Source organism: Pan paniscus, chromosome 19, assembly GCF_029289425.2.
Source record: "Pan paniscus chromosome 19, NHGRI_mPanPan1-v2.0_pri, whole genome shotgun sequence".
In the NCBI taxonomy this organism is placed as follows: Eukaryota; Metazoa; Chordata; class Mammalia; order Primates; family Hominidae; genus Pan; species Pan paniscus.
In genome coordinates this window covers 36,854,973-36,876,413 of record NC_073268.2, presented here as the reverse complement: position 1 = coordinate 36,876,413, position 21,441 = coordinate 36,854,973, and the positions used below count along the sequence as shown (strand labels likewise).

The 21,441-nt window shown below is 51.6% G+C and overlaps 1 protein-coding gene across 4 annotated transcripts in view; it reads left to right on the top strand.

The window, feature by feature from the left end:
* Positions 1–21,441, top strand: part of KSR1 (kinase suppressor of ras 1) — a 168,647-nt gene that overhangs the window by 121,715 nt on the left and 25,491 nt on the right. For 2 of the 4 annotated variants that reach the window (XM_055102274.2, XM_055102273.2), the window contains exons 4-10: positions 2,904–3,363; positions 3,544–3,548; positions 8,732–8,792; positions 11,074–11,157; positions 12,622–12,683; positions 12,781–12,887; positions 17,533–17,701. In XM_055102274.2, the coding sequence (XP_054958249.1) occupies positions 2,904–3,363; positions 3,544–3,548; positions 8,732–8,792; positions 11,074–11,157; positions 12,622–12,683; positions 12,781–12,887; positions 17,533–17,701 (948 nt within the window). Of the gene's footprint in view, positions 1–2,903; positions 3,364–3,543; positions 3,549–5,913; positions 8,793–11,073; positions 11,158–12,621; positions 12,684–12,780; positions 12,888–17,532; positions 17,702–21,441 lie in introns of those variants that run through there. The other 2 variants (XM_063598705.1, XM_063598704.1) reach the window with 2 other exon arrangements.

The window sequence follows — 21,441 nt, the reverse complement described above, 5'->3', positions numbered from 1 at the left end:
CTTGCCACGAGGTCCTTGGGAATTATTCACAGGCTTTCTAAATCTTGCCTCGGAAACAGCTTCAAATGCCTGACTTAATGGTCCCACTACCACATAGATAAGGCATTAAAATAAGCCTCATGAATGGAATCAGGCCTGGTTTTTAATTATCTGAGGCCCCTGTCTTATCTCCGTCTGCCTGAGGCTTAAGGAAGGCACCGAGGTTTATATTCTGCCTGGTTTTTTCTTCCCAGAGAGGATCGGGCTTAATTTCCTCTCTGCCCTCATTGTATCAAGTCCTCTGAACACGGCACAGTGTAGAAAGTTGCACTCAATTCAGAAAATCTTGACCTGCCAGGTCTCCCGGCAGATGCTGAAAATAAACACAACAGAAGTGTGGCTGGTGTTCTTGTTCTCACATATTACAGGAGACTGAGCTCAGAGAGGGAAAGGGCTTGGGTAAGGGCACACAGCAGTTGGTGGCTGAGCCAGAATTTGAACCTTGGGCCCTGATGGCGATTGGTTTGTCCCCATGCCTGCCACCCAAGCTGAGATCTTTGGGGTAATTTGTCAGCCCTTCTTTGCTTCCTCCTTATGCCTGGATTTTAAAGAATTGTGGAAGAGTCAGCTTTTAAGTGGTAGTGACCTATTTGTGTCATGCAGGCTGCTGTCTACCTGTCCTAGATGCCAAGAGAGGGAGATCACTAATTTATGCACCTACTGTGTGCCAGGCGTGTGACACACATATTGTGGCCACACCGTTGTAAGAGGTAGTGTTGAGCTCACTTTGTAGCTGAGGCCTCTCTGACCACTGGAGGCGTTGGATGAGTCATCTGGGGCCCCACACCTGGCATGGAGCAGAGCTGGGCTTTGAACTCAGGTTTCTTGTTCAGAGGGTGCTTTTTCCAGCAGGCCTTAGAGGAGGCCCCTGAAGAAGAAGCATTTTCTGGGTTTCCTCTCTCTCATTTAGTCTCAGCTTGTGGTGCCTCTGCATCCCCAGCAGAGTCCTAGCCCCATCACAGTCCAGGACACAGGCCTTTCGTCTGCCCAGTGCTGGCTGCACTTCACGGGCACCTGCTGGGATCCGCTGGGTACCAGTGATCCCATTAGATTGTGCATCACAGCATCTTCATTGCATCCCCATGGGGCTTGGTGAGAGAAGTCTAGTCAGAGTACGGGTGGGCTATGGAATGAAACCGCCTGGGCCCTGCCTGGGCCCAGCACTCTGCTCGGCCACTTAGAACCTGTGGGACCTTGGTGAGTTACTTCACCTCACTCTGCCTCAGTTTCCTCATCTGTAAAATGGCAGTGATAACGACACCTCTCTCAGGGTTGTTGTGAAAAGGAAATGAGTTAACGTAAAGTCCTTAGATCAGAGCCTGGCATGTATTAGATGTTCTTTTCAGTGTGAGGCCTATGAGGTGATAGAAAGTGTTGAAGTCATTTCCTTTGCAATCTCTGGTCTAAAGAAAGGTGAGTGAACAGCTGGGCATGGTGGCCCAGGCCTGTAATCCCAGCATTTGGGAGGCTGAGGCAGGCTGATTGCTTGAGTTCAGGAGTTCAAGACCACCCTGGGCAACATGGCAAAACCCTGTTTCTACAGAAAATACAAAAATTAGCCAAGAGTGGTTGTGTGTGCCTGTAATCCCAGCTACTCAGGAAGCTGAGGTGGGAGCGTGGCTTGAGCCTGGGAGATAGGGGTTGCAGTGAGCCAAGATCATACCACTGCACTCCAGCCTTGGTAACAGAGCCAGACGCTGTCTCACCAAAAAAAAAAAAAAAAAAAAAAAAAAAAAGTGAGTGAAGGATGGTTGTCTGTGCTGAAGAATAGGAGATGAACATTCCTGCTGAACCTCCCAGTCCTTCACCCGAGGCAGATATCACTAACCCACAGATGTTTCTGTGTGACTCTAGTGTCATTCTCAAGCAGCCACTGCCAATCAGCTGGTGTCGGTGCACACATCAAGACCCACTGGCCATCCTCAAGTGGGCCTAGAGCAGTGGTGATTAAATAGGCAACTTGCAACTTTGGGGCTTGTTTCCTTTGGTGGCAAGCTTGCTCCCTTTGGTAGCAGGCTTACTCATAGATTCATGAAATTCATCCTTTCATCTGCTCAATAAGAAACCTGTTTGGTGCCTCCAGTAGGCCAGTCTATGAGCTACAGTGTCAGTCATGGCTGTAGCTCATAAGGAGCAAGCGGTATGGGAGCACAGGGACTGAGCAGCTCCTGTCCAGTCGGTTCCTGAATAGAAAGTCACTGCAGTCAGGTGGGAGGAAGGGTGTTTGAAGAGGGGATGGGATGTGCAAAGAAACTTATGAATTGGGAAGGCTAATTCATCCCCCCTATTCTTGAGAAGTGGCTTGACCACCTCTGATGGAGCTTGTTACCTCCCACAGCTGTTCCGCTCTAGGTTATTCAGAATCAGTAGCATTGTCGGGGGCAAGGTGGGGAGCATGGTGCTGAGATCGATGTTTTCAATTCCCATCCCACCACTTTCTTAGCTCTCTGGCCTTGGGCAGTGTCTGTGGCCTCCCTGAGTCACAGTGACCTCCACTGTACACTGGGGAGAAGAACAGATATTGCGGGAGGGAGGAGGGAGGCAGGGCTTGTGCAATACAGCCTGTGAGTGTCATGTCGGTGCTCAGAAATTCCCAAGTTTTGGAGCATTTTGGATTTTGGATTTTCAGATTAGGGATGCTCAACCTGTGGTAGTATCTGCGCCGAGGGCCTCATGGTTGGCTAGATAATGTGTGCCCATGAGTGAGCGGCCTTTATAAACCAGGTAAAGGTTGGTAGTTGAAGCCTTCCCTTAAGAAACAGTGCAGCCTCACACCAGGTGTTGAACATCTCTGGCCCCTAGCCATCTCCCCTGTGAATGCCTTCCAGCCCTGACCATCTGTGACTCCACATTTTGGTCCACAGGAGGGGAGCACAAGGAGGACTCCAGTTGGAGTTCGTTGGATGCACGGCGGGAAAGTGGCTCAGGGCCTTCCACGGACACCCTCTCAGCAGCCAGCCTGCCCTGGCCCCCAGGGAGCTCCCAGCTGGGCAGAGCAGGCAACAGCGCCCAGGGCCCACGCTCCATCTCCGTGTCAGCTCTGCCCGCCTCAGACTCCCCCACCCCCAGCTTCAGTGAGGGCCTCTCAGACACCTGTATTCCCCTGCACGCCAGCGGCCGGCTGACCCCCCGTGCCCTGCACAGCTTCATCACCCCGCCCACCACACCCCAGCTGCGACGGCACACCAAGCTGAAGCCACCACGGACGCCCCCCCCACCCAGCCGCAAGGTCTTCCAGCTGCTGCCCAGCTTCCCCACACTCACCCGGAGCAAGTCCCATGAGTCTCAGCTGGGGAACCGCATTGATGACGTCTCCTCGATGAGGTGAGTGCTCCTTCTGGCAGCTACCAAAAGTGCCCTCTGTGGTTTTCTAATCATAAAGATATACGGAAGGACCAATAAAATCAACCCCTATAGACGTGTGTAAAGTCAAAAGTAAAATGTGCCCCCATCTTTCAGTCCATTCCTCAGACTACTTTAGTGGTGTGGGCTGAATCCTTCTAGATTTGGTTTTGTATGTACACGTACGTGCACATGACGTGATGCCACGTATGGGTCAGGGTAGGCCAGGTTACACAGAAATAACAGATATGCCTAAATCACCAGGTCTTAAAGGAACAAAGATTTGTTTCTTGCTCATGCCGCCTTGTCCATCTTGTCCATCATGGGTCAGCCTCCTTCCGGGCCCAGACTGTCTGAACATTGCTGGCCACGGTGGCAGAGGGAGAAGTGAGTTCCAGATGTCATGCCCTGGCAGTTGAGTACTCCTTCTTGGAAGTTCCACTCACCATTCCTGGCCCAACCTGAACAGGAGAATGAAACAGTGCTCTTTGCCCACACGCCCGGGAGGGGAGAACTGGAATATTTGGCGGAAACCACTAGTGACTGTCAGATACCATACCATCTACTCTGTCCCATGACTTGTTTTTTCAACTTCCCTTGGTATCTCTGAGAACATCATGTCAGTACATCTTGGAATGTTTTACTCTTTTGTTTAGTTTTTGACTTAAAAATTTTTCTATCTATATATTTTGAACAAATGAGACAGTCACATGGTCCAAAGCGCAGCAGCTCTGTGGCTTCTCAGGGTACGTGGTGAAAACTCTACCCCACCACTTTTATTCAGTCACAGGGTTCCCCTTTCAGGAGCCAACCAGGCTAGCAGTTTTGTGTATGTCTATAATTAATTAAACCCCATTTGTTTGACTTGTTCATATTATTTCGTTGTATAGTTTATCTTGTCCCTTCTTGATGGGCGTTAGATCATTGTCTTTTTTGTTACAAAGATTGCCCTTGTCAGTATACCCTTGGCAGCACAGAAAGAAAGGGAGTGTTTTCCTTGGGTGCCTCTTACCTTCTTGTACCCCTGAGGATTGGGGCACCTGGTTTCTCTCCTCGGCATGGGCACCCCTTTCCTACGCTTGATCTTAGCCAAAAGGCCGAGAAGCAATAAGGGCACCCTTTTTCTAGGGGGTTCCTTGGGCCCTGGTGTATCTTGGGCCTTGGAGTCATCTTTGGAACGGGCCTGATCCCCTCTCCCAGTGCATGCTGTTAGGGTTCTTTATGGGATGGAGCCTGGACAGCTCCGATGGGTTTAAGTATGCTGCCCAAGGAGGAGAGATCCAGGTGTCACCGACCCTGCTGCTCCCACTCGGGCTGTCCTGCTGGGGCCTGGGTCCCACCCAGAAGGGGCTGTAGAATGCAGTGATGATGGCCACAAGAACATGGGTCAGTCAGAGGAGGCCTCACAGTGGGCTCAACCCAGTCCCTGTGTATCTATCTTCTCCCAAGAAGAGCATTAGGAAAGCTGTGGTCTCATTCCCATGCTAGAAGGTGGCAGGGACACAGCTTCAGGCAGATGACACAACTAGCCTCAAACTCCAGCCAGTGACTGAGCCTCAGACCCTGGGATTCTGAGTCCAGTCCCTGCAGAGCTACCAGAACCAGCACTGACGTGACGCTCAGGCCACCTCGCTATTCTGGTGACCCCTGAGTGCTCTGCTTCCTCCAGCTCCATGTGTTCTCGGGGGCAGTGGCTGCCCCCTGGGGAGGCTCAGGGTGTGTCCCTGCCTGACTCTCCTTTCAGGGGCTACCTCTGCTCTGCACAGCTGTTATCTCTGCCCTCCTGTCCAGCCACACCCTTGCCAACTGATAGTTATTTTTTCTTTTTCTGAGAAGGAGTCTTGCTCTGCTGCCCAGGCTGGAGTGCAGTGGCGCAATCTCGGCTCACCGCAACCTCCACCTCCCGGATTCAAGCGATTCTCCTGCCTCAGCCTCCCGAGTAGCTGGGATTACAGGCATGTGTCACCACACCTGGCTAATTTTTGTATTTTTAATAGACACAAGGCTTCATCACCTTGGCCAGGCTGGTCTTGAATTCCTGACCTAGGTGATCCACTCGTGTCAGCCTCTCAAAGTTCTGGGATTACAGGCATGAGCCACCAGGCCTGGTCTCTCCAGCTGACTGACCCCTTTTCTTGCCTGGCTCTGGGCCAGGCTCTCCCACTGTGAGCCATGTGACCTACTGAGCCTCCTGAGGCTCAGTTTTCTTGACTGTGAAATGGGCTGAACTCTAATTACCATGCTTGGTTGCTGGCGAGGCTTACGTAAGCTAATGTATTAAAGTGCACAGCACTGAGTTTAGAGGTTCCCTGGGGAGGCCTGGGGAATGCCCTTCTAGTCCTTTCCATTGAGGAAATGTCCCCACAGAGATTGCAGGGGTTCCCAGAGTCAATCAGCCAGTCTGGCCTCAAGCCAGGCCTCAGAGTCCTACGTCCCAGCCCCTTGCCTGCTCCCGCCCAAGGGTAGTGTTCTAGGAACACGCCGAGCCAGCATGGTGACGTAATCCCCCTCTCTGCTTTTTGTCTCCTCCAGGTTTGGTAAGAGAGATTCATTTCCATCCCCTCTACCACCTGGGAGTCGTGTGTGCGTTGCTGTCCCCATCGGGGGTGGACCTCTTTGACCCACCTCTTAGCCCGTTCAGCCTCTCCATAGTCCAGAAGCAGAGGTGCTGGTGACCGCCTCAGGAAATAGCCCTAAGACAGGTGGCCTTAAAGTGACTGGCTGGCTTCAGCCCAGCTGGTGGCTGCTCTCTGAGAAGCAGAGACCTTGAGCACATCTCAGCCCACAGGCAGCCCCATGAAGAGCCCTGTCTCCACCTTGCCCTTCCCCACCGAGACTCTCCCGCAGGGACTCTGGCCTGCTGGGCTGCCACGGTAAAGCAGCGCCCCTGGGAAGGTGGTGCCATCTGCCTGATTTCGCTAGACTTTAGCCATCTCCAGAACCCCACCTGATGTCCTGGGACCCCGCTCTTCAGGAAAGGGACATTCCTGGAGGCAGAAATGTAGCGCAGCTCTGAATGAGGCCCCAAAAGATGGGAGATGCAGAAGCCCCTTTGGGAGGAGAGGACACCTGGGCAACCCTTGACCCCCTTTCCCACCCCCACCTCCAGGTTGGGAGCACGTTCCTGCACGTGGCTATGCTCTGGGGCCTCTCTCATGAGTCAGAGCGGAGGGAGACAGCTGTGCCTCTGGAGTCTGCTTTTAATTATCTGGAAATGCAGAGATGTCTGGTTTTTGCCTGAGCAAAATAGGAGTTTATTTTTGTACTATCCCGAGCTGGCTAAGGAGAGTCACGTAGCTGTGGGCGGGGTCTTGGGGATGAGGAGGGGTACAGCAGGCAGGGACTATGCTGAAGTGGAGCTGGCTGTAGGAACCCCAGGGAGGCACAGGGGGAGCATGAAGAGGAGCTACACTTCCCTCCCTTAGTGCCCGGGCAGAAACTCCCAGGGCCCTTCACAGAACCTTGGAGGAACATTCAACACCCCCATCTCTAGGACAGCCCCAGCCCTGTCATCCTCCAATTGCTATGGTAACACGGGGACTGGAGCAGTGAGATTGTTAGGCCTTCAGGGCCAGTGTCTCCATGCAGATCAGATGGAGGCGGTGCTTGGCACATATAGCACCTCACTGCCCATGCCCACAGAAGTTGGTGCAGATCATAAGGTGGCTTTTGGGGCTAATTGATTGAAGTTCCAACATAGTCTGTTTCTCCTAGGCTGGTAGCTGGCACCTTTGGCCCCACGTGTTTTTAAATTATTTTTTCTTTTGAGACGAAATCTCGCTCTATCACCCAGGCTGAAGTGCAGTAGTGCAATCTCAGCTCACTGCAGCCTCTGCCTCCCGGGTTCAAGCAATTCTCCTGCCTCAGCCTCCCGAGTAGCCAGGATTAAAGGTGCCTGCCACCACACATGGCTAATTTTTGTATTTTTAATAGAGACAGGGTTTCACCATGTTAACCAGGCTGGTCTCAAACTCCTGACCTCAGGTGATCTTCCTGCCTCAGCCTCCCAAAGTGCTGGGATTACAGATGTGAGCCACTGCGCCCAGTCATGCCCATGTGTTTTGGTGGCCTTGGCTGCTGATGGGTGGGGTGAGCCCCAGGAGGAAGTTGGGACAAGTCAACCTCATGGCAGATGTGCCAGGGAGAGCTGCGGGTGAGATAGATTGTTCCTATCCCCCTCTCCTTGATGTGGGAGGACTCAGTACCTCCGGCACACCCTTCTCATGGAGGTTGGTTATGTGGTACTTGGCCTCAAGTGAACCAGCACTTCATGAGTCCATCTTTGTGCTAGACCAGCACTTGGGATTGAGGGGGGCAGTGGCCACCCTCGGGGGACCTTCTGACTCAGAGGACATGAGATGGCCACACTCGAGCACTGTGTTCCTGACCTTTCTGGGTCACAGGTCACCTTGATGATTGGATGAAAGTCTTAGATCTTCTTTCCAGAGAAAAGTCTACAACATTCTACTGAACCAGTCCAGAGGGTTCCCGGACCCCCGAAGCCCACCCATGGGCTGGCTCTGGGAGGCAATGGCGCTGAGTATGGGGGCGTGAGTTGAATGTGCGGGCTGCCGGTGGGTGGAGAGAGTGCTTCCAGCAGCTTGTCTACTGCACTAGGGATGCCTGTTCTTACGGGGAATCCCAGGCTGGGAGAGGGAACGTCCTCCGGAAGGCCAGCAGCAGGGGCATCCCAAAGCGTATGGCCCGTATCTCAGCAGAGAAGGAGGGTGCCCAAGAAGTCCCCAGAGGCTCAGGCTTGTACCTGGGTGGGGCTGGCCCACTCGAGAATGTGGTAAAGCTTCACCTTGTCCTCGTTCTATCTGCCCATATCTGGCAGTGGCCTCTCCCAGAGGAATATCCTCCAGGGGCTTCTGCCTGGAAAGGCACTGGATGGGCTGGCTAGCCTCGGCCCTCCACCTGAGGTAAACAGCTTCAGCCATTTACCAGGAAATACCCAGAATTGAGCCCCTGCACACTGGGGGCCTGTGGTGTGTCGGTGAGAGGTTGCAAGAGGTTGGGCTGTGTAGAAGCTTCTGCCCTCACTCTGGCTTTGCCTTCTGCCTCTCCAGCCTGCCTTCTTCCTCATCTGGAAACATCACAGGGGCAGCTGACTGAGCCATCCTCAGAGGCCAGGAGCAAGCTAGAGGACCAAGCGAGGCGAGGGGAACCACACCATGCCACTGGGCTAGCCTGGCCTGCTCCTGTGTTGATGGACATAGATCAGGGAGATGCTTATATAATAAACCATTGCGCCCCCCTCTAGCCTGTGGTCTCTGAACTAGGAAGTCTTGGGCACGAGCTGTCGCCTGCGGAGTTCCTCAGCCTGCCCATCCGGCCTCTTTCCCTGCAGATCTCTCGCATGGATCCCCACAGATGGTACGGAGGGATATCGGGCTGTCAGTGACGCACAGGTAGGCACAGCGGGCCTGGAGGGGGAGCAGGGCACAGAGCCGGGCTGGAACCCAGATGGGGCCAGGAGTTCTGGTCACTGTTTCTCAGCGAGCTCTTTGCCTCTGACGGGCCTGTCCATTTCACCTGTGGGACATGGCCCTGCACTTACCTGGAGCCCTCACCTTGCCAGGGTGGCCACATGGACTTGCAGCTCCCTCATCTGCACCTCCTCGGGTCTCTTCCTCACTCTGCTTAGGGAAAACACTTTCCTTCTTTCCCAGGACACAGGTCCCGGGAGAAATAAGGTCAGGGTCATGGGAAGGAGTCACAGGAGCTTCCCTACATCCAGTGCGATGTCACATGAGTCCTGAAACTGGCCGCATATCAGAGTCCGCTGTAGAGCTTGTTGAAAATCCAGATTCCCGGGCTCCACCCCTAAGGTTCTTGCTCCCCTCACCCCCAGTGTTGATGTGAGAAGTAATTAAAACCCAGTGAGGGAGACAGCACGTGTGCACGTGTGAGCCTCCACAGACCTGGTTGCATCTTGGGGAGGCCGGATCGCAACTCCTTAAAAGGCACGCCGTGCAGTTTGGCGTCCCCTGCCACCGGAAGCTCCCATCTTTGTTGGGTGGAGAGAGTAACATCTATGGATCTCTGCTACCTTCCATTTACACGGCGTATCTGTGATCCTTCCCAAATCCTGTGAGGCTTAGCATTAACCCTATTTGCAGAGGTGTCTGAGGCATCTTACAGCTGGTAGTAGGCAGAAGGCAGAATTCAAACCTAGCTGTTTGCCCCCAGAGTCTGTTCTCTTTCCCTTGTGCTCGGGGCCTTTTTTGGCCTCTGCTGGACCAGTGGAATCTCTTACCGAGAAGCTCTGTAACTCTTAAGTTCAGAGAGCTGGGATCCAGACCCTGTTACACAGCATCCCAACTGTGGCACCTTGGGAACATCACCTGACCTCTCTGAGTTAGTTTCCTTGGCTGCACACTAAGAATCCTGGACCTGCCTCACTCCCTGGCATGGGCATAAGAATCAAATGAGCTAGTGTTGGTGGATGCATTACAAACTACTTCCCAAATACTGTTGGCATTCATTCTGTTGTTACTGTGATATACAATACGTTAAAAAAAATCTGTGTTTCCAAAAATATGAGTTATTTCTGCTCTTAGGCCTCCCCACCCTGTGGACCAGCCTTGCGCTTTTTTTCTGGAGGACACCACCCACTCAGCCCCCGTCCTTCCTTCAAATCTATCTTTCGTGTTTTCTTTAATGTTCTACATTTTGGATTGAAAATACACTGATACGTTGAAACGTCAACAGAAAATTGCCCTCTTGTTCCTGTCCTCAACTCCTCAACCCCCTCTTTAAAGAGGTGTTAGCTGTGTGTTGTCTTCTAGAGATATTTTATACAAACAAATATGTATATATGTTTCCTCCTTTATTTTTTACTCAAATACTGCATATGTTATACACAATCCTATACTTTGTTTTTTCAAAAATGGAGATACAATTTATATAGAGCAAAATGCACATGTGTGTGTGTATGTGAATTTATGTATTCATATACACACACCTGTGTATACCATCCAGATGAAGATGAAGAACATTCCAGCACCCAGAAAGTTACCTTTAGTTCTCCCTAGTTGACAGTGCTACCATCCAGTGGTTACTATTCACTTCTATTGTCATAGCTTAGTTTTTTTCCTGTACTTGAACTTCATGTGAATGGGATCATATCTTATTGTACCTTACTTTTTTAACTTGACAATGTGATTTGGAGATCATTCCATATTTGGACAGAAAGAGCGTCCTTGTTTTAGTTTCTTGCTGCATAGTGTTCCATTGTATGGAAAGACCATACTTTAGTCAGCTCCTATCGATGGACACATAGGTTATTTTCTGTCTTTATGCTGCTAACATGCTGCAGGCATACCTTGTCCATATATCTTGCAACACATGTGGGCCTATGTGTTGTATAAATTCCTAAGAATTCCTAAGAACTGTGGGGTCAAAGGGTATGCGCACTTGTACTCTTGATTGCTGCTGCCAAATTGGTACTGCCAGATGACCACACCAACTTCAGCATATTGACAATGATGACTTTGCATCTGGGAAATTTAAATGTGAGAGGAGAAGCAGTGGCCCCTGGGTATCTCTGTCCTCTCTGGGAGAGGGCCCACGGGGCTCTGAGATGGAGCCAAGACTCCCAGTTGCCCTGGAGCTCCATGGGAAACCTTCTGTGGCTGGGCCTTGGCCTCCCAGCTGGTGCAAGCATGTGCCTGTGTCCGCCCTCTGCAGGTTCTCCACCAAGTCCTGGCTGTCGCAGGTCTGCCACGTGTGCCAGAAGAGCATGATATTTGGAGTGAAGTGCAAGCATTGCAGGTGATGGGAAGAGGAGTGGGGGTGGGGGGAGCAGACACTTTTAGTTCAGTAAATCAAACGCGCTTCCCTATACTTGCTATTCATAGTCCTATTCAGCACACCAGGGAGTGATCAGGCCTCTTCAGGGAGACTAAGCAAGTTACTCCTGGAAGAAGGGAATACTTGAGGTGGGCTTTGAAGGATGAATAGAAGTTTACAAGGTAGACCAAGGGGAAAAGAGAATTCCAGGCCATGGGTGCATCTTGTACTAAGGCCTGGAGGAATATGAGGACTGTTCTGGGACCTGTAAGGAGTTCTGAAGTTTAGCCTTGCATTTTGTAGCCCTCGAGAGGTGGCAGACAGGCGATGGTAAAAACAGGGAGTTGGCTTGCGGAAGGGGAGAGTGAGCAGAGGGTACAGATTCTGTACAAGTCCAACTTTATTTTCTCATGCCTTGTGGTTTCTGGTGGGAAGGAAGGTCAAGGATAGGAAACAGTGTGGGCTAAGCAGAGTGTGTCCCCTGCTGTCCGGCTGTCCTCACCTAATGCAGGGAGGCCTCGGAGGCTCGGTGCCCAGCCCACTCTGCCCCTGCATTGCTGTGTGATCTGGGGCAAGGCACTTGCCTTTCTGGGCCTGATTTTTAATGTATACATCAACCATGGGGATGGCTCTGAGAACCTGAGCTAGTATGTGTGATTGCATCTGGGCTCCAGTCAGACCGTAGATGGTGGGTCTTGTGCATATCAGCTGGACCCATTACTTTCCCAGCGACTCCTGACCTCTAGGGAGTTGCTGAGTTTTCTCTCTAGTCTGGGTCTCCTGTGGCTCCTGGCCACTTGGTTTACATTAGGGACCTCTAGCTCCCATCATGTGGGGAGCACAGGATGACCTCTGAGCCCAGGGCTGTCCTGCGATGCAGTATGAGGTTGATAGGACACCCTCAGCCCATTAGTGAGAAATCTAAGACTCAGTGCAGAAGGCAGGACCACAGTGAGAATCCAGTTCTTTCCAATCCTGGCCCGGGGCTGACCCTCAGACCTCACGGTCCATTGCACACATGTAGCCGGAGGGGCTGCCCTTTGGGTCCCTGGGATTCTTTGGTAAAGCAAACATTATCTGTCTAATTCTTTTTTTGTAAGTTCAGATTTGTCTTGAGCTTTTTCAATATGGGTAGAGGGTCTCCTTTTCTTTACAAAGGAAAAATAGGTGGGCAACCTGGGGCAAGTCGAAGTGGGCATCATGAGACCTGCTTTGCTGTGAGGATGGATAGATGACAGCAGAACGTGGTAAATGCTCAGCATAGTGGCTCAGTGGAGCAGCTGCTATTACTATTAATATCATGATGTTCTCTACTTTCGAGCTAACATTTGTTGAGAAGTGTGTGAAAATGGAGACAGTCCTGAGTGAATGCTACACAGAGCTACCACTGTGTGCCTGAGCCCCCCCATGTGGTGCTTTGCACACCAACCTCCCCTTCTTTACCAGGTTGAAGTGTCACAACAAATGTACCAAAGAAGCCCCTGCCTGTAGAATATCCTTCCTGCCACGTGAGTTTTCTGCCTTCCTCTCCTCTGCCTTCTGGATTTGGGTGAATCTTTAGCTTGACCTGTTCCCTGGTGATGGGTTTTCCCTCTTTTCAAACAGTAACTCGGCTTCGGAGGACAGAATCTGTCCCCTCGGACATCAACAACCCGGTGGACAGAGCAGCCGAACCCCATTTTGGAACCCTCCCCAAAGCACTGACAAAGAAGGTACGCTGGGTAATGCTGGGGAGGATGCCCTTCTGCCACTGGCCTTCCTTCCTATAAAGCACCCCTGCCTCAGAGGCTCAGTGGGGAAGTTGGGCATGACACCACCGTCTCAGATTTGTGGCCAGAGGGTGGCCTTGGGGATCATATCTTGAGCCACTAGGAGGCTTTACATTTAAGTTGTGGTGGTACAGCCGTGATTCCCAGTCCCTTCTCCTTTGGGCTAACACTTCCTGTGTGCTTAGTGTGTACTGGAAACTTCTTCCATTGCTGTTTCATTTGAGCCCCACAATAGTTCTGAAGGGTACATATGGATCCATTTCACAGGTGAGAAAACAGCACAGCATCCCGAGAGCAAGAGACAATCCCAGAGTGGTAGCCTCGGCAGCCGCCCAGCCCCAAAACCTGGGCCCTTAGTCACAGTGCAGCAGATACACCTTCAGTTGTTCATTAAAGCAATTGCCGTGGCACCCACCAAGCAAGGCTTTGCTGCCCTCACAAGAATGCACCCAAAAGTAATACAAAGAGTGCATTTCCATCCATAGCCAGGTCAGGCTTCTCTGCTGAGGCAGACGGGTGTCCTCTGCAGCTAGACAGAGTCTGCAAAGCCTGTGTCCCCCAGGAGGGTTGGCACCCCTGTCATGGGCCTCTTTGCACAGGTATGCCTGGCATCTGGGAGGTGCCAGTGCTGATGGCTTCTGACAGCAGCTCCCATCCTGGCTGGCTGCTGGGTGCAGGCTTCTGGCTGCTGTGGTTTTGGCTGTGTATTTTTAAGTGTGTTCTACCTGCAGCCCCAGACCAGGGGCTTAGCGTGTGCCCCCCCGATGAGCATGTGCCCAGTTGCCCCGTGGCTGTGGCTGGCCACATGGCTCAGGCCGGAAGAGAAAGACAGGCAATGTGGCCAATTCATACTGGGGACCCTGAAGATACAGCTTCAGTGGCTGCTCTGAGAGAGCCAGGGCCACCTCTTACTGTCAGACAAGAAGGCCAGCTGCCCCAGGCCTGACAGTCTGCCATGGGCCTGCACCTGTCCTCTCTCCTGCCTCTCGTTTCCCTCTGGTGGTAGCTTCTCACCCAGAATGGGGAGGCAGGGGGAAAGATGATAGGGTCCTGTCTTAGTGTGTTCAGGCTACCGTAACAAAATATCATAGACTGGGTAGCTTAAAAACAACAGAAATTAGTTTCTCATGGTTCTGGAGGCTGGGAAGATCAAGGTGCCAGTAGACTCGATGTCTTGGGAAGGTCCACCTTCTCACAGATGTCACTCGTGCCGCATCCTCCCATGGTGGAGGGGCCCAGCAAGCTCCCTCGAGCCCTTCCATGAGGGCTCCAGTCCTGTTCCTGAGGGCTCTGCCCTGATGACCCAGTTACCTCCCAGAGGCTCCAGCTCCCAGTACCACCTCCTTGGGTGCTAGGGTTTCAGCATGTGAGTTGTGGGAGTTCACAGTCATTCAGACCACAGCAGCTGCCCAGCCCTGGCTTTGAGTTCCAGCTCCTCTCTTGCTTCCATGACCTTGAGTGAGCCACTTGACCTCTCTGAGCCTCACTTTCTGCTTTGTAAATTGGGGTTACTAATGCTTCATTCACAGGGTATTTGAAGGGTAAAGAGAGAATGTTCATGAACTTGTAGGGAGCAGTACCATATCATCAACTAGTAATTATTTTCCCAGCCCGTCACAGATAGGATCAATTCCTCAGCAGGAATGCAGTGCCCCCTGCCCCCATTGCCAACAATGTCATAATTGCCCCTGCCTCTCCTCTCCAGCTACACCAAGCACACCCCGCATGCCTGTGGGTCCTGCACGACCCCCTGCCCATCATGTTCAGTCCTGCATCTCCACCCACCTGGACACCACCCCTCAGCCCTCCTCACAGCACTCTCTCTCTGTCCCACCTTCCCCATGAGCCCCTCCTGCGTGCACCTGCTCGACCTCTAAGTCCATACAGTGGTGGTGCCAGAGGCCTCTCATCTCTGAGAGCAGTGGCCCTCCAGGATCCCACTGAAGGTTGCTATGATAACATAAGCTAACCATTACTGAGTTCTCACTAGGGGCCACACATGGTGCTGAGAGGTGTTTATCCTGTTCCCCTTTGACCTCTTCTCCCACTACCTGCCCCTCCACCCCTGTCCACCCCACATTCCCCTTCAGCACAGATGCTCCCTGAGGGCCCAGTGATGCTGTCTTGCTCTCGTTGGCACCAAGCACAAAATAGGCAGTCAGGAAACCAGCATATTGATTGTTGAATGATTGAACAACCCTATGACCTGGCAGCTGTTACCCCCATACTACTATACAGTGGCTCTGAAAGGTTGGATCATTTGTCCAGGATCACAGAGGGACTGATGGAGGGTCCTGAGCCTTGGAGCATGAGTGAGAAGAGGGAGGGTTCAGTGGATCCAGCTCCCACTTCTAGCTTGGCACCACATGATGTCAACTATCCCTGGCCAGTAGATTCCAGAGGTCACTGTGTGCCCCAGAGCCTTCACGGCCTGCAGCAAATAAACCTGTTGAACTTAGCATTTAACCCAACTTGGCCTCAACTTCTTTAACCAAGTAATTCCTCTCCCACCCCCAGGTGAATTGATGTTTGCATTCAGGAAGCACTGGTCAGATCCAGGGTCCTGCCTAATGTAGAATCCCCCTGGAGCCCTCTCTCTGTTGGTCTTTTGGCCTTGCTGGGACCCAAACTTCTGGGTGCTCCTGGCTAGCAGGTCTGCAAAAGAATGTGGAACAAACATGTATTAGTCACCTGCTATGTACCACACACTCCCACCTTTGTGATGCTACTGATCAGCGCAGTAACGCTCTGATATAGGTGTTGATGTTTTATTTTTGTGGTTGAGGAAATGGAAGCTCAGAGAGGTGGAGGAAGTTGCCTAGAGTCACCCAGCTAAGTGGTGGTGGAAGCTGGCTGAGAATTCCAGTCTGTCTGCCTCCAAACCCAGTGCTCTTTTTGGCCACAGGGAGAAGCTGGAGCTTAGGCCTCTCTCCCTGCCCCCCACTTTCTCCCTTCACCCCCCTTTTCTCATTTCTAGTGCAGCAGCCCTCCCTTCCCAGGGCTCCCTGCCCCCCACATTCTCCCTTTGCCCCCCTTTTCCATTTCTAGTGCAGCAGCCCTCCCTTCCCAGGCCTGTCTGGTGGTGCTTTGCTCCCACAGGCTCTTGCTCGGAGCTGTGAGATGCTGGTGCCGTTCTCAGGGGTCTCCTCTGTGCTGTGGCTGGGGAGCCATGGCCACAAGGCATCCTGGAGCCAGGATCATGCCAGGCCCATCTCCCATGACCGTGGGCAAAGCCCTTGGCTTCCCTGGGCCCTTCTCCCCTGAGCTCTGCAGTGGGGCCATGGTGGCACGTAGCGTGGATTGAGTTGATAATCAGTGCCGCCCAAACTTCATCAAAGCTGAAAACCATCTTTATGGTTTCTGTCTGAACCAGGTACCACCTGGGCTAATACTTACTTATAACACTTCATTTTTATGTAATCATCACTATCGTAATTGGAAAAACCATGATCCCTACAGATGGAAGGTAATCATTAAAACAAGCACAGTTAAAACCAAAAAGTTACTAAGCTTCATCTGGTTATCACACTTGCTTAAGGCTTGGAGCTTGAAGCCCTCACTCTGTTGAATGGGCAATGAACCAGTGTTGGAGAGGCATTAAAGACATAGCAGCTCAGGCCGAGGCCTTCTCTCAGGCAGAGCAAGATAGGAAACAGAGTGCCCCTCCTCCCTGGCGCAGCATCCTCTGTGTTGTGTCCAAGGGCCTCCTAAAGATGTCTCACTAGGCACCAAACGTGTTTCCCATGGCAAGCACTGGTTGATGTGATCCATTAGCAGGGGGAGCATGCTTGCTTTGAGTGTCGAAGGGATGACATTAACATTTAAGTTGGGACAACATGAGTGAACCAGGCCTGTCCTGACAAACCAACTCCTGTGGTCATCTTCTAGAAAGTTCTTTCTAGCTCCAGAATTCTTACCCCTCCAAAATGGCAGACCGCACTAGCCCAAGCCATCACCTCTTCAGGGTTTTGTAGTTTGACTCTAAGACTTCACAGTGCCTTTGATTCAGCCAGGTTTCCAAAGAAAAGGACTGTACACCTCTCGCTTATCATTGGTCTCCCTACTTCTGGCAGAGTGCCTGGTGCCTAGCAGACATGATATAACATTTATCAGAGCCTGAACTTAATTCATTATAAAATGCTAATGTGTGCCCAGCTCAGAGCCAGTCACTGAGTATGTGACGGTCACCCTGGCCTCATGGAACACACAAGGTAGTGGGAGAGACTTTCATCAGGAAAGTGCCCGTGGACATCTGCAGTAGACACGGTGCCCTGATGAAAAACTGCTGGGAACTGTGCCAGGATGGAGAGGAGGAGCGTGGTCCCAGCCAGGGTGCAGGAAAGGCTTCTGGGAAGAGTGTGCTTGAGCTGAAATCAGAAAGCTGAGCAGGAGCCCCCCGGGGAGTGAGCACTGAGGCGAGGGCCTCTGTGCGCTGCCCTTCCTCAAATGTTAGATGTGTAAAATGTCAGACCCTGAGGATTCCCTGGGCTGACTGCTTCCTTTCCAGGTGGGGAAGGGAGGGTGTGGCTGGTGGGAGGCAGGTGGGGCAGGGACAGCCCTGCCATTCCCAACATCTCTGGTCCTGCAGGAGCACCCTCCGGCCATGAATCACCTGGACTCCAGCAGCAACCCTTCCTCCACCACCTCCTCCACACCCTCCTCACCGGCGCCCTTCCCGACATCATCCAACCCATCCAGCGCCACCACGCCCCCCAACCCCTCACCTGGCCAGCGGGACAGCAGGTTCAACTTCCCAGGTACCACATCTCCAGGCTTTTCTGGGTTCTAAGGGGTACAGTCAGATCCCCTTCTCAGCAGACCCAAGTTCGGCAGATTCAAGGTCAGACATGGTCACAGCTAAGAGCTGATGTTTATGAAGTACTTGTCAGGCGCCCCAAGCACAATAGCTCTGAGGTTGATGCTGTTGTTTTACAGATGGGAATACTGAGGTTCAGAGAGAGGGAGGGGCTTGCCATGAGTTGTACAGCCTGTAAGTGGCAGAATGGAGATCAAACCCAAGTCTGTCTGACATAACATAATCCCCACGCTGCCCTCCTCTTCATGGGGTGGCCTCTCCTGGGCAGTGCTCACTTTCTCGGGACTGGCTTCTGAGCTCCCAGGAGGCATGGCCAGCAACACAGGGAGCTAGAAGGCCTCAGGGAGGGAATCTGGGGTCCTGCTGCTTCCCACTCGTGATCTGGGTAAGCTCCTTCAAGGAGACCTCTCGTTCGTTCCCTTTATAAGATAGGTGACCATGTAAAGTTGGAATTAGGTTGTTCCCATTGTGTGGATGAAGACACTGAGTCCCACAGGAGTTTAAAGCAGAGTAGACCTGAGCCAGAGCTGACCTCCAGCTCCACCCCAGCCCACTGCCTGGTGTCTGTGGGGAGAGGTCAGGATTCCAGCCTCTCCTGCCCTCAGCTGCTGGCCCGGGGGTGTCTGCCTCTCCAAGCAGCAGAGTGAAGCCCACCTGCCCATTTTGGGACTGAGCTGCTGCCTCGGCCTCCCTGGCAGCTCCTCAGAGTCAGTCTCAGCCTTCAGTTTATTACAGTTCGCAGTCCCAGAGGAAGGAAGGTGACTGTGACACTCCTGTTTGCTCTGGACCCAGCCACAGGCCGTCTCCAGCCCATAGAGTCCAGGTCAGGCCCCTGTCTCTGGCCTCTGGAGCTCCAGGTCCATGAGGACAGGCACAGCTCTCCCTGTGCCAGGAGAGCCCCAGCTGGAGCCATACCCAGCCAGCAGGAGGCCAGGGAGCTTCTCCTGGGACTTCTTTTGGGGACGGTGGAGACGGAGATCTTGTAGGAATCTCTCTCTTTGCCTTCACCTCAGTACGCACATGGCTGGATATCTCCTGACATTCACGCGTTGTCCTGAGCACGCCCCTCCCCTCCCTGCATTGAGTGATGGCCCATTTGATTAACCTCCTCTCCCATTCTGCTCTGTCTTTATTATGCTCTGAAACTGTGCCTTTTGCTAAACCTCCCAGTTTGGGTTTTTGTAAAAGGAAAGGGTGTGTTTGGAACACGGCAGTCACAGAAAAAGTTCTTTTTGCACAATCAGCCAGACCCTTGCTGCTTTCCCTGATGTCCCCAGATTGGGCCTTCATCGTCCCCTGCACAGAGGCCTCACTCTCTCCAAGATCCTGTCTCTTTGGTCGTGGCAGCACCAATGGGTCAACCCTCCCCCCAACCCCCACTGCCCGCCCCGCTGGCCCGGTGGTTCAGCTGGAGAAGGCACGCCTCCTATCGTCCCCCTGCTCTGTGCTGTGCAGGGGCATTGCACTTGAACTTCAGGGGTAAACCTGGGAAAAGATTATAGTCACGTGCTGCTTCACAACGGGGAAATGTTCTGAGAGATAGATTCCATGATTTCATTGTTACGTGAGCATCATAGAGCGTACTTACGTAAACCCAGATGGTATAGTCCTCCACACGCCTCGGCTATGTGGTGTAGCCTGTTGTTTCTAGACTGCAGACCTATGCAGCATGTGACTGTACTGAATATTGTAGGCAGTTGTAGCACAATGCTAAATATTTGTGTATCTAAACATCTGAACACAGAAAAGCTACAGTAAATATACAGCATAAAATATTAAAAATAGGGCTGGGCACAGTGGCTTATGCCTGTAATTCCAGCATTTTGGGAGGCCGAGGTAGGCGGATCACTTGAGGCCGGGAGTTCAAGACCAGCCTGGCCAACATGGTGAAACCCCATCTCTACTAAAAATACAAAATTAGCCAAGTGTGGTGGCACACACCTGTAGTCCCAGCTACTCAGGAGGCTGAGGCATGAGAATCGCTTGAACCCAGGATGTGGAGGTTGCAGTGAGCTGAGATTGCGCCACTGCACTCCAGCCTGGGTGACAGAGCAAGACTCTGTCTCTAAATCAATCAATCAATCAATTGTTCTTTATTTGTAGGGGACTGGAAGCTGCTCTGGAAGAATTCCTGTACACTATTGTAGACTTTATAAACACTAAACACTTAGGCTATACTAAATTTATTTTAAAATATTCTCCTCAATAATAAATTAACCTTAGCTTACAACTTTTTTACATTATAATCTTTAAACATTTTTTTTAACTTGGACTCTTTTGTAATAACACTTAGCCCAAAACAAACATATTGTATAGCTGTACAGAAACTTTTTTTTTGAATTTTTATAAGCTTTTTTCTATTTTTAAAATCCTTATTTTTTCTTTTACTTTTTAAACTTTTTTGTTAACTAAGACACACACGCTAGCCTAGGCCTGTGCAGCCTCAGGATCATCAATATCACTGTCTTCCACCTCCACATCTTGTCCCACCAGAAGGTCTTCGGGGCAGTGACATACATGGAGCTGGCATCTCCTGTGATAACAGTGCCACCTTCTGGATACCTCCTGAAGGACCTGCCTGAGGCTAGTTTACAGATAACTTTTTTTTTTTTTTTCGTAAGTAGAACAAGTATACTCTAAAATCATGATTAAAAGACTGGATGTGGTGGCTCACGCCTGTAATCCCAGCACTTTGGGAGGCCAAGGTGGGCGGATCACCTGAGATCAGGAGTTCAAGACCAGCCTGGCCAACATAGTGAAACCCCGTCTCTACTAAAAATACAAAAATTAGCCAGGCATGGTGGTGGGCTGGGCGCCTGTAATCCCAGCTATTTGGGAGGCTGAGGCAGGAGAATCGCTTGAACCCAGGAAGCAGAGGTTGCAGTGAGCTGAGATTGTGCCATTGCATTCCAGCCTGGACAACAGAGCAGGACTCTGTCTCAAAAAATAAATATATAAATAAAAAAATTTTTTTAAATGATTAAAAGTACAATATAGTAAATACATAAACCAGTAATACAGTTGTTTATTCTCATTATCAAGTAAGATGCTACCGTGCATAATCGTGCATGCCATCCTTTTATACAGCATGTAGTTCCGTGGATTATTTCCCGCCAGCGTCACCACAGACACGTGAGGAATGCATGGCGCTGCCCTGTTACCACAGCTACCACATCACTAGGCAAGAGGAATTTTCCCACTCCATTATAATTAGGGCCACCGTCGTGTATGTGGTCCCTTGTTGACCAAAACAACATTCCGTGGCACATGACTGTATTTACACCCCCATTTGACAGTGAGACAGCTGGAGAGGTTAGCCAACTCCCTAAGGTCCCAGAGCCTAGTTATGTGGCAGAATTGAGGTTGGAACATGCTGTCAGCTTCCAGAACCCCAGTGTATCCTTTTCAGTCACCTATGAGAGAGAGAGAAAACAATGTGGGTAGGGAGTGGTAAGGTTGAGACACTCTGGAGGTACAGGTGGGGCTCAGGGGGAGGAGGCCATTCTTCCGTACATAACACTGTTAAACTTTTCAGAATCACTGTTTCTCTCCCATTGTATTTTGCCCTTCTGGGCTCACATGCATTTCACAGAGTGCTGGTGACCAGAGACGGGGTCTTGGAATGCCCAATCCTCCAGTGCAAGCCCCTTTAGTCCTGCAGACTCCTGCCAGGGCCCATTT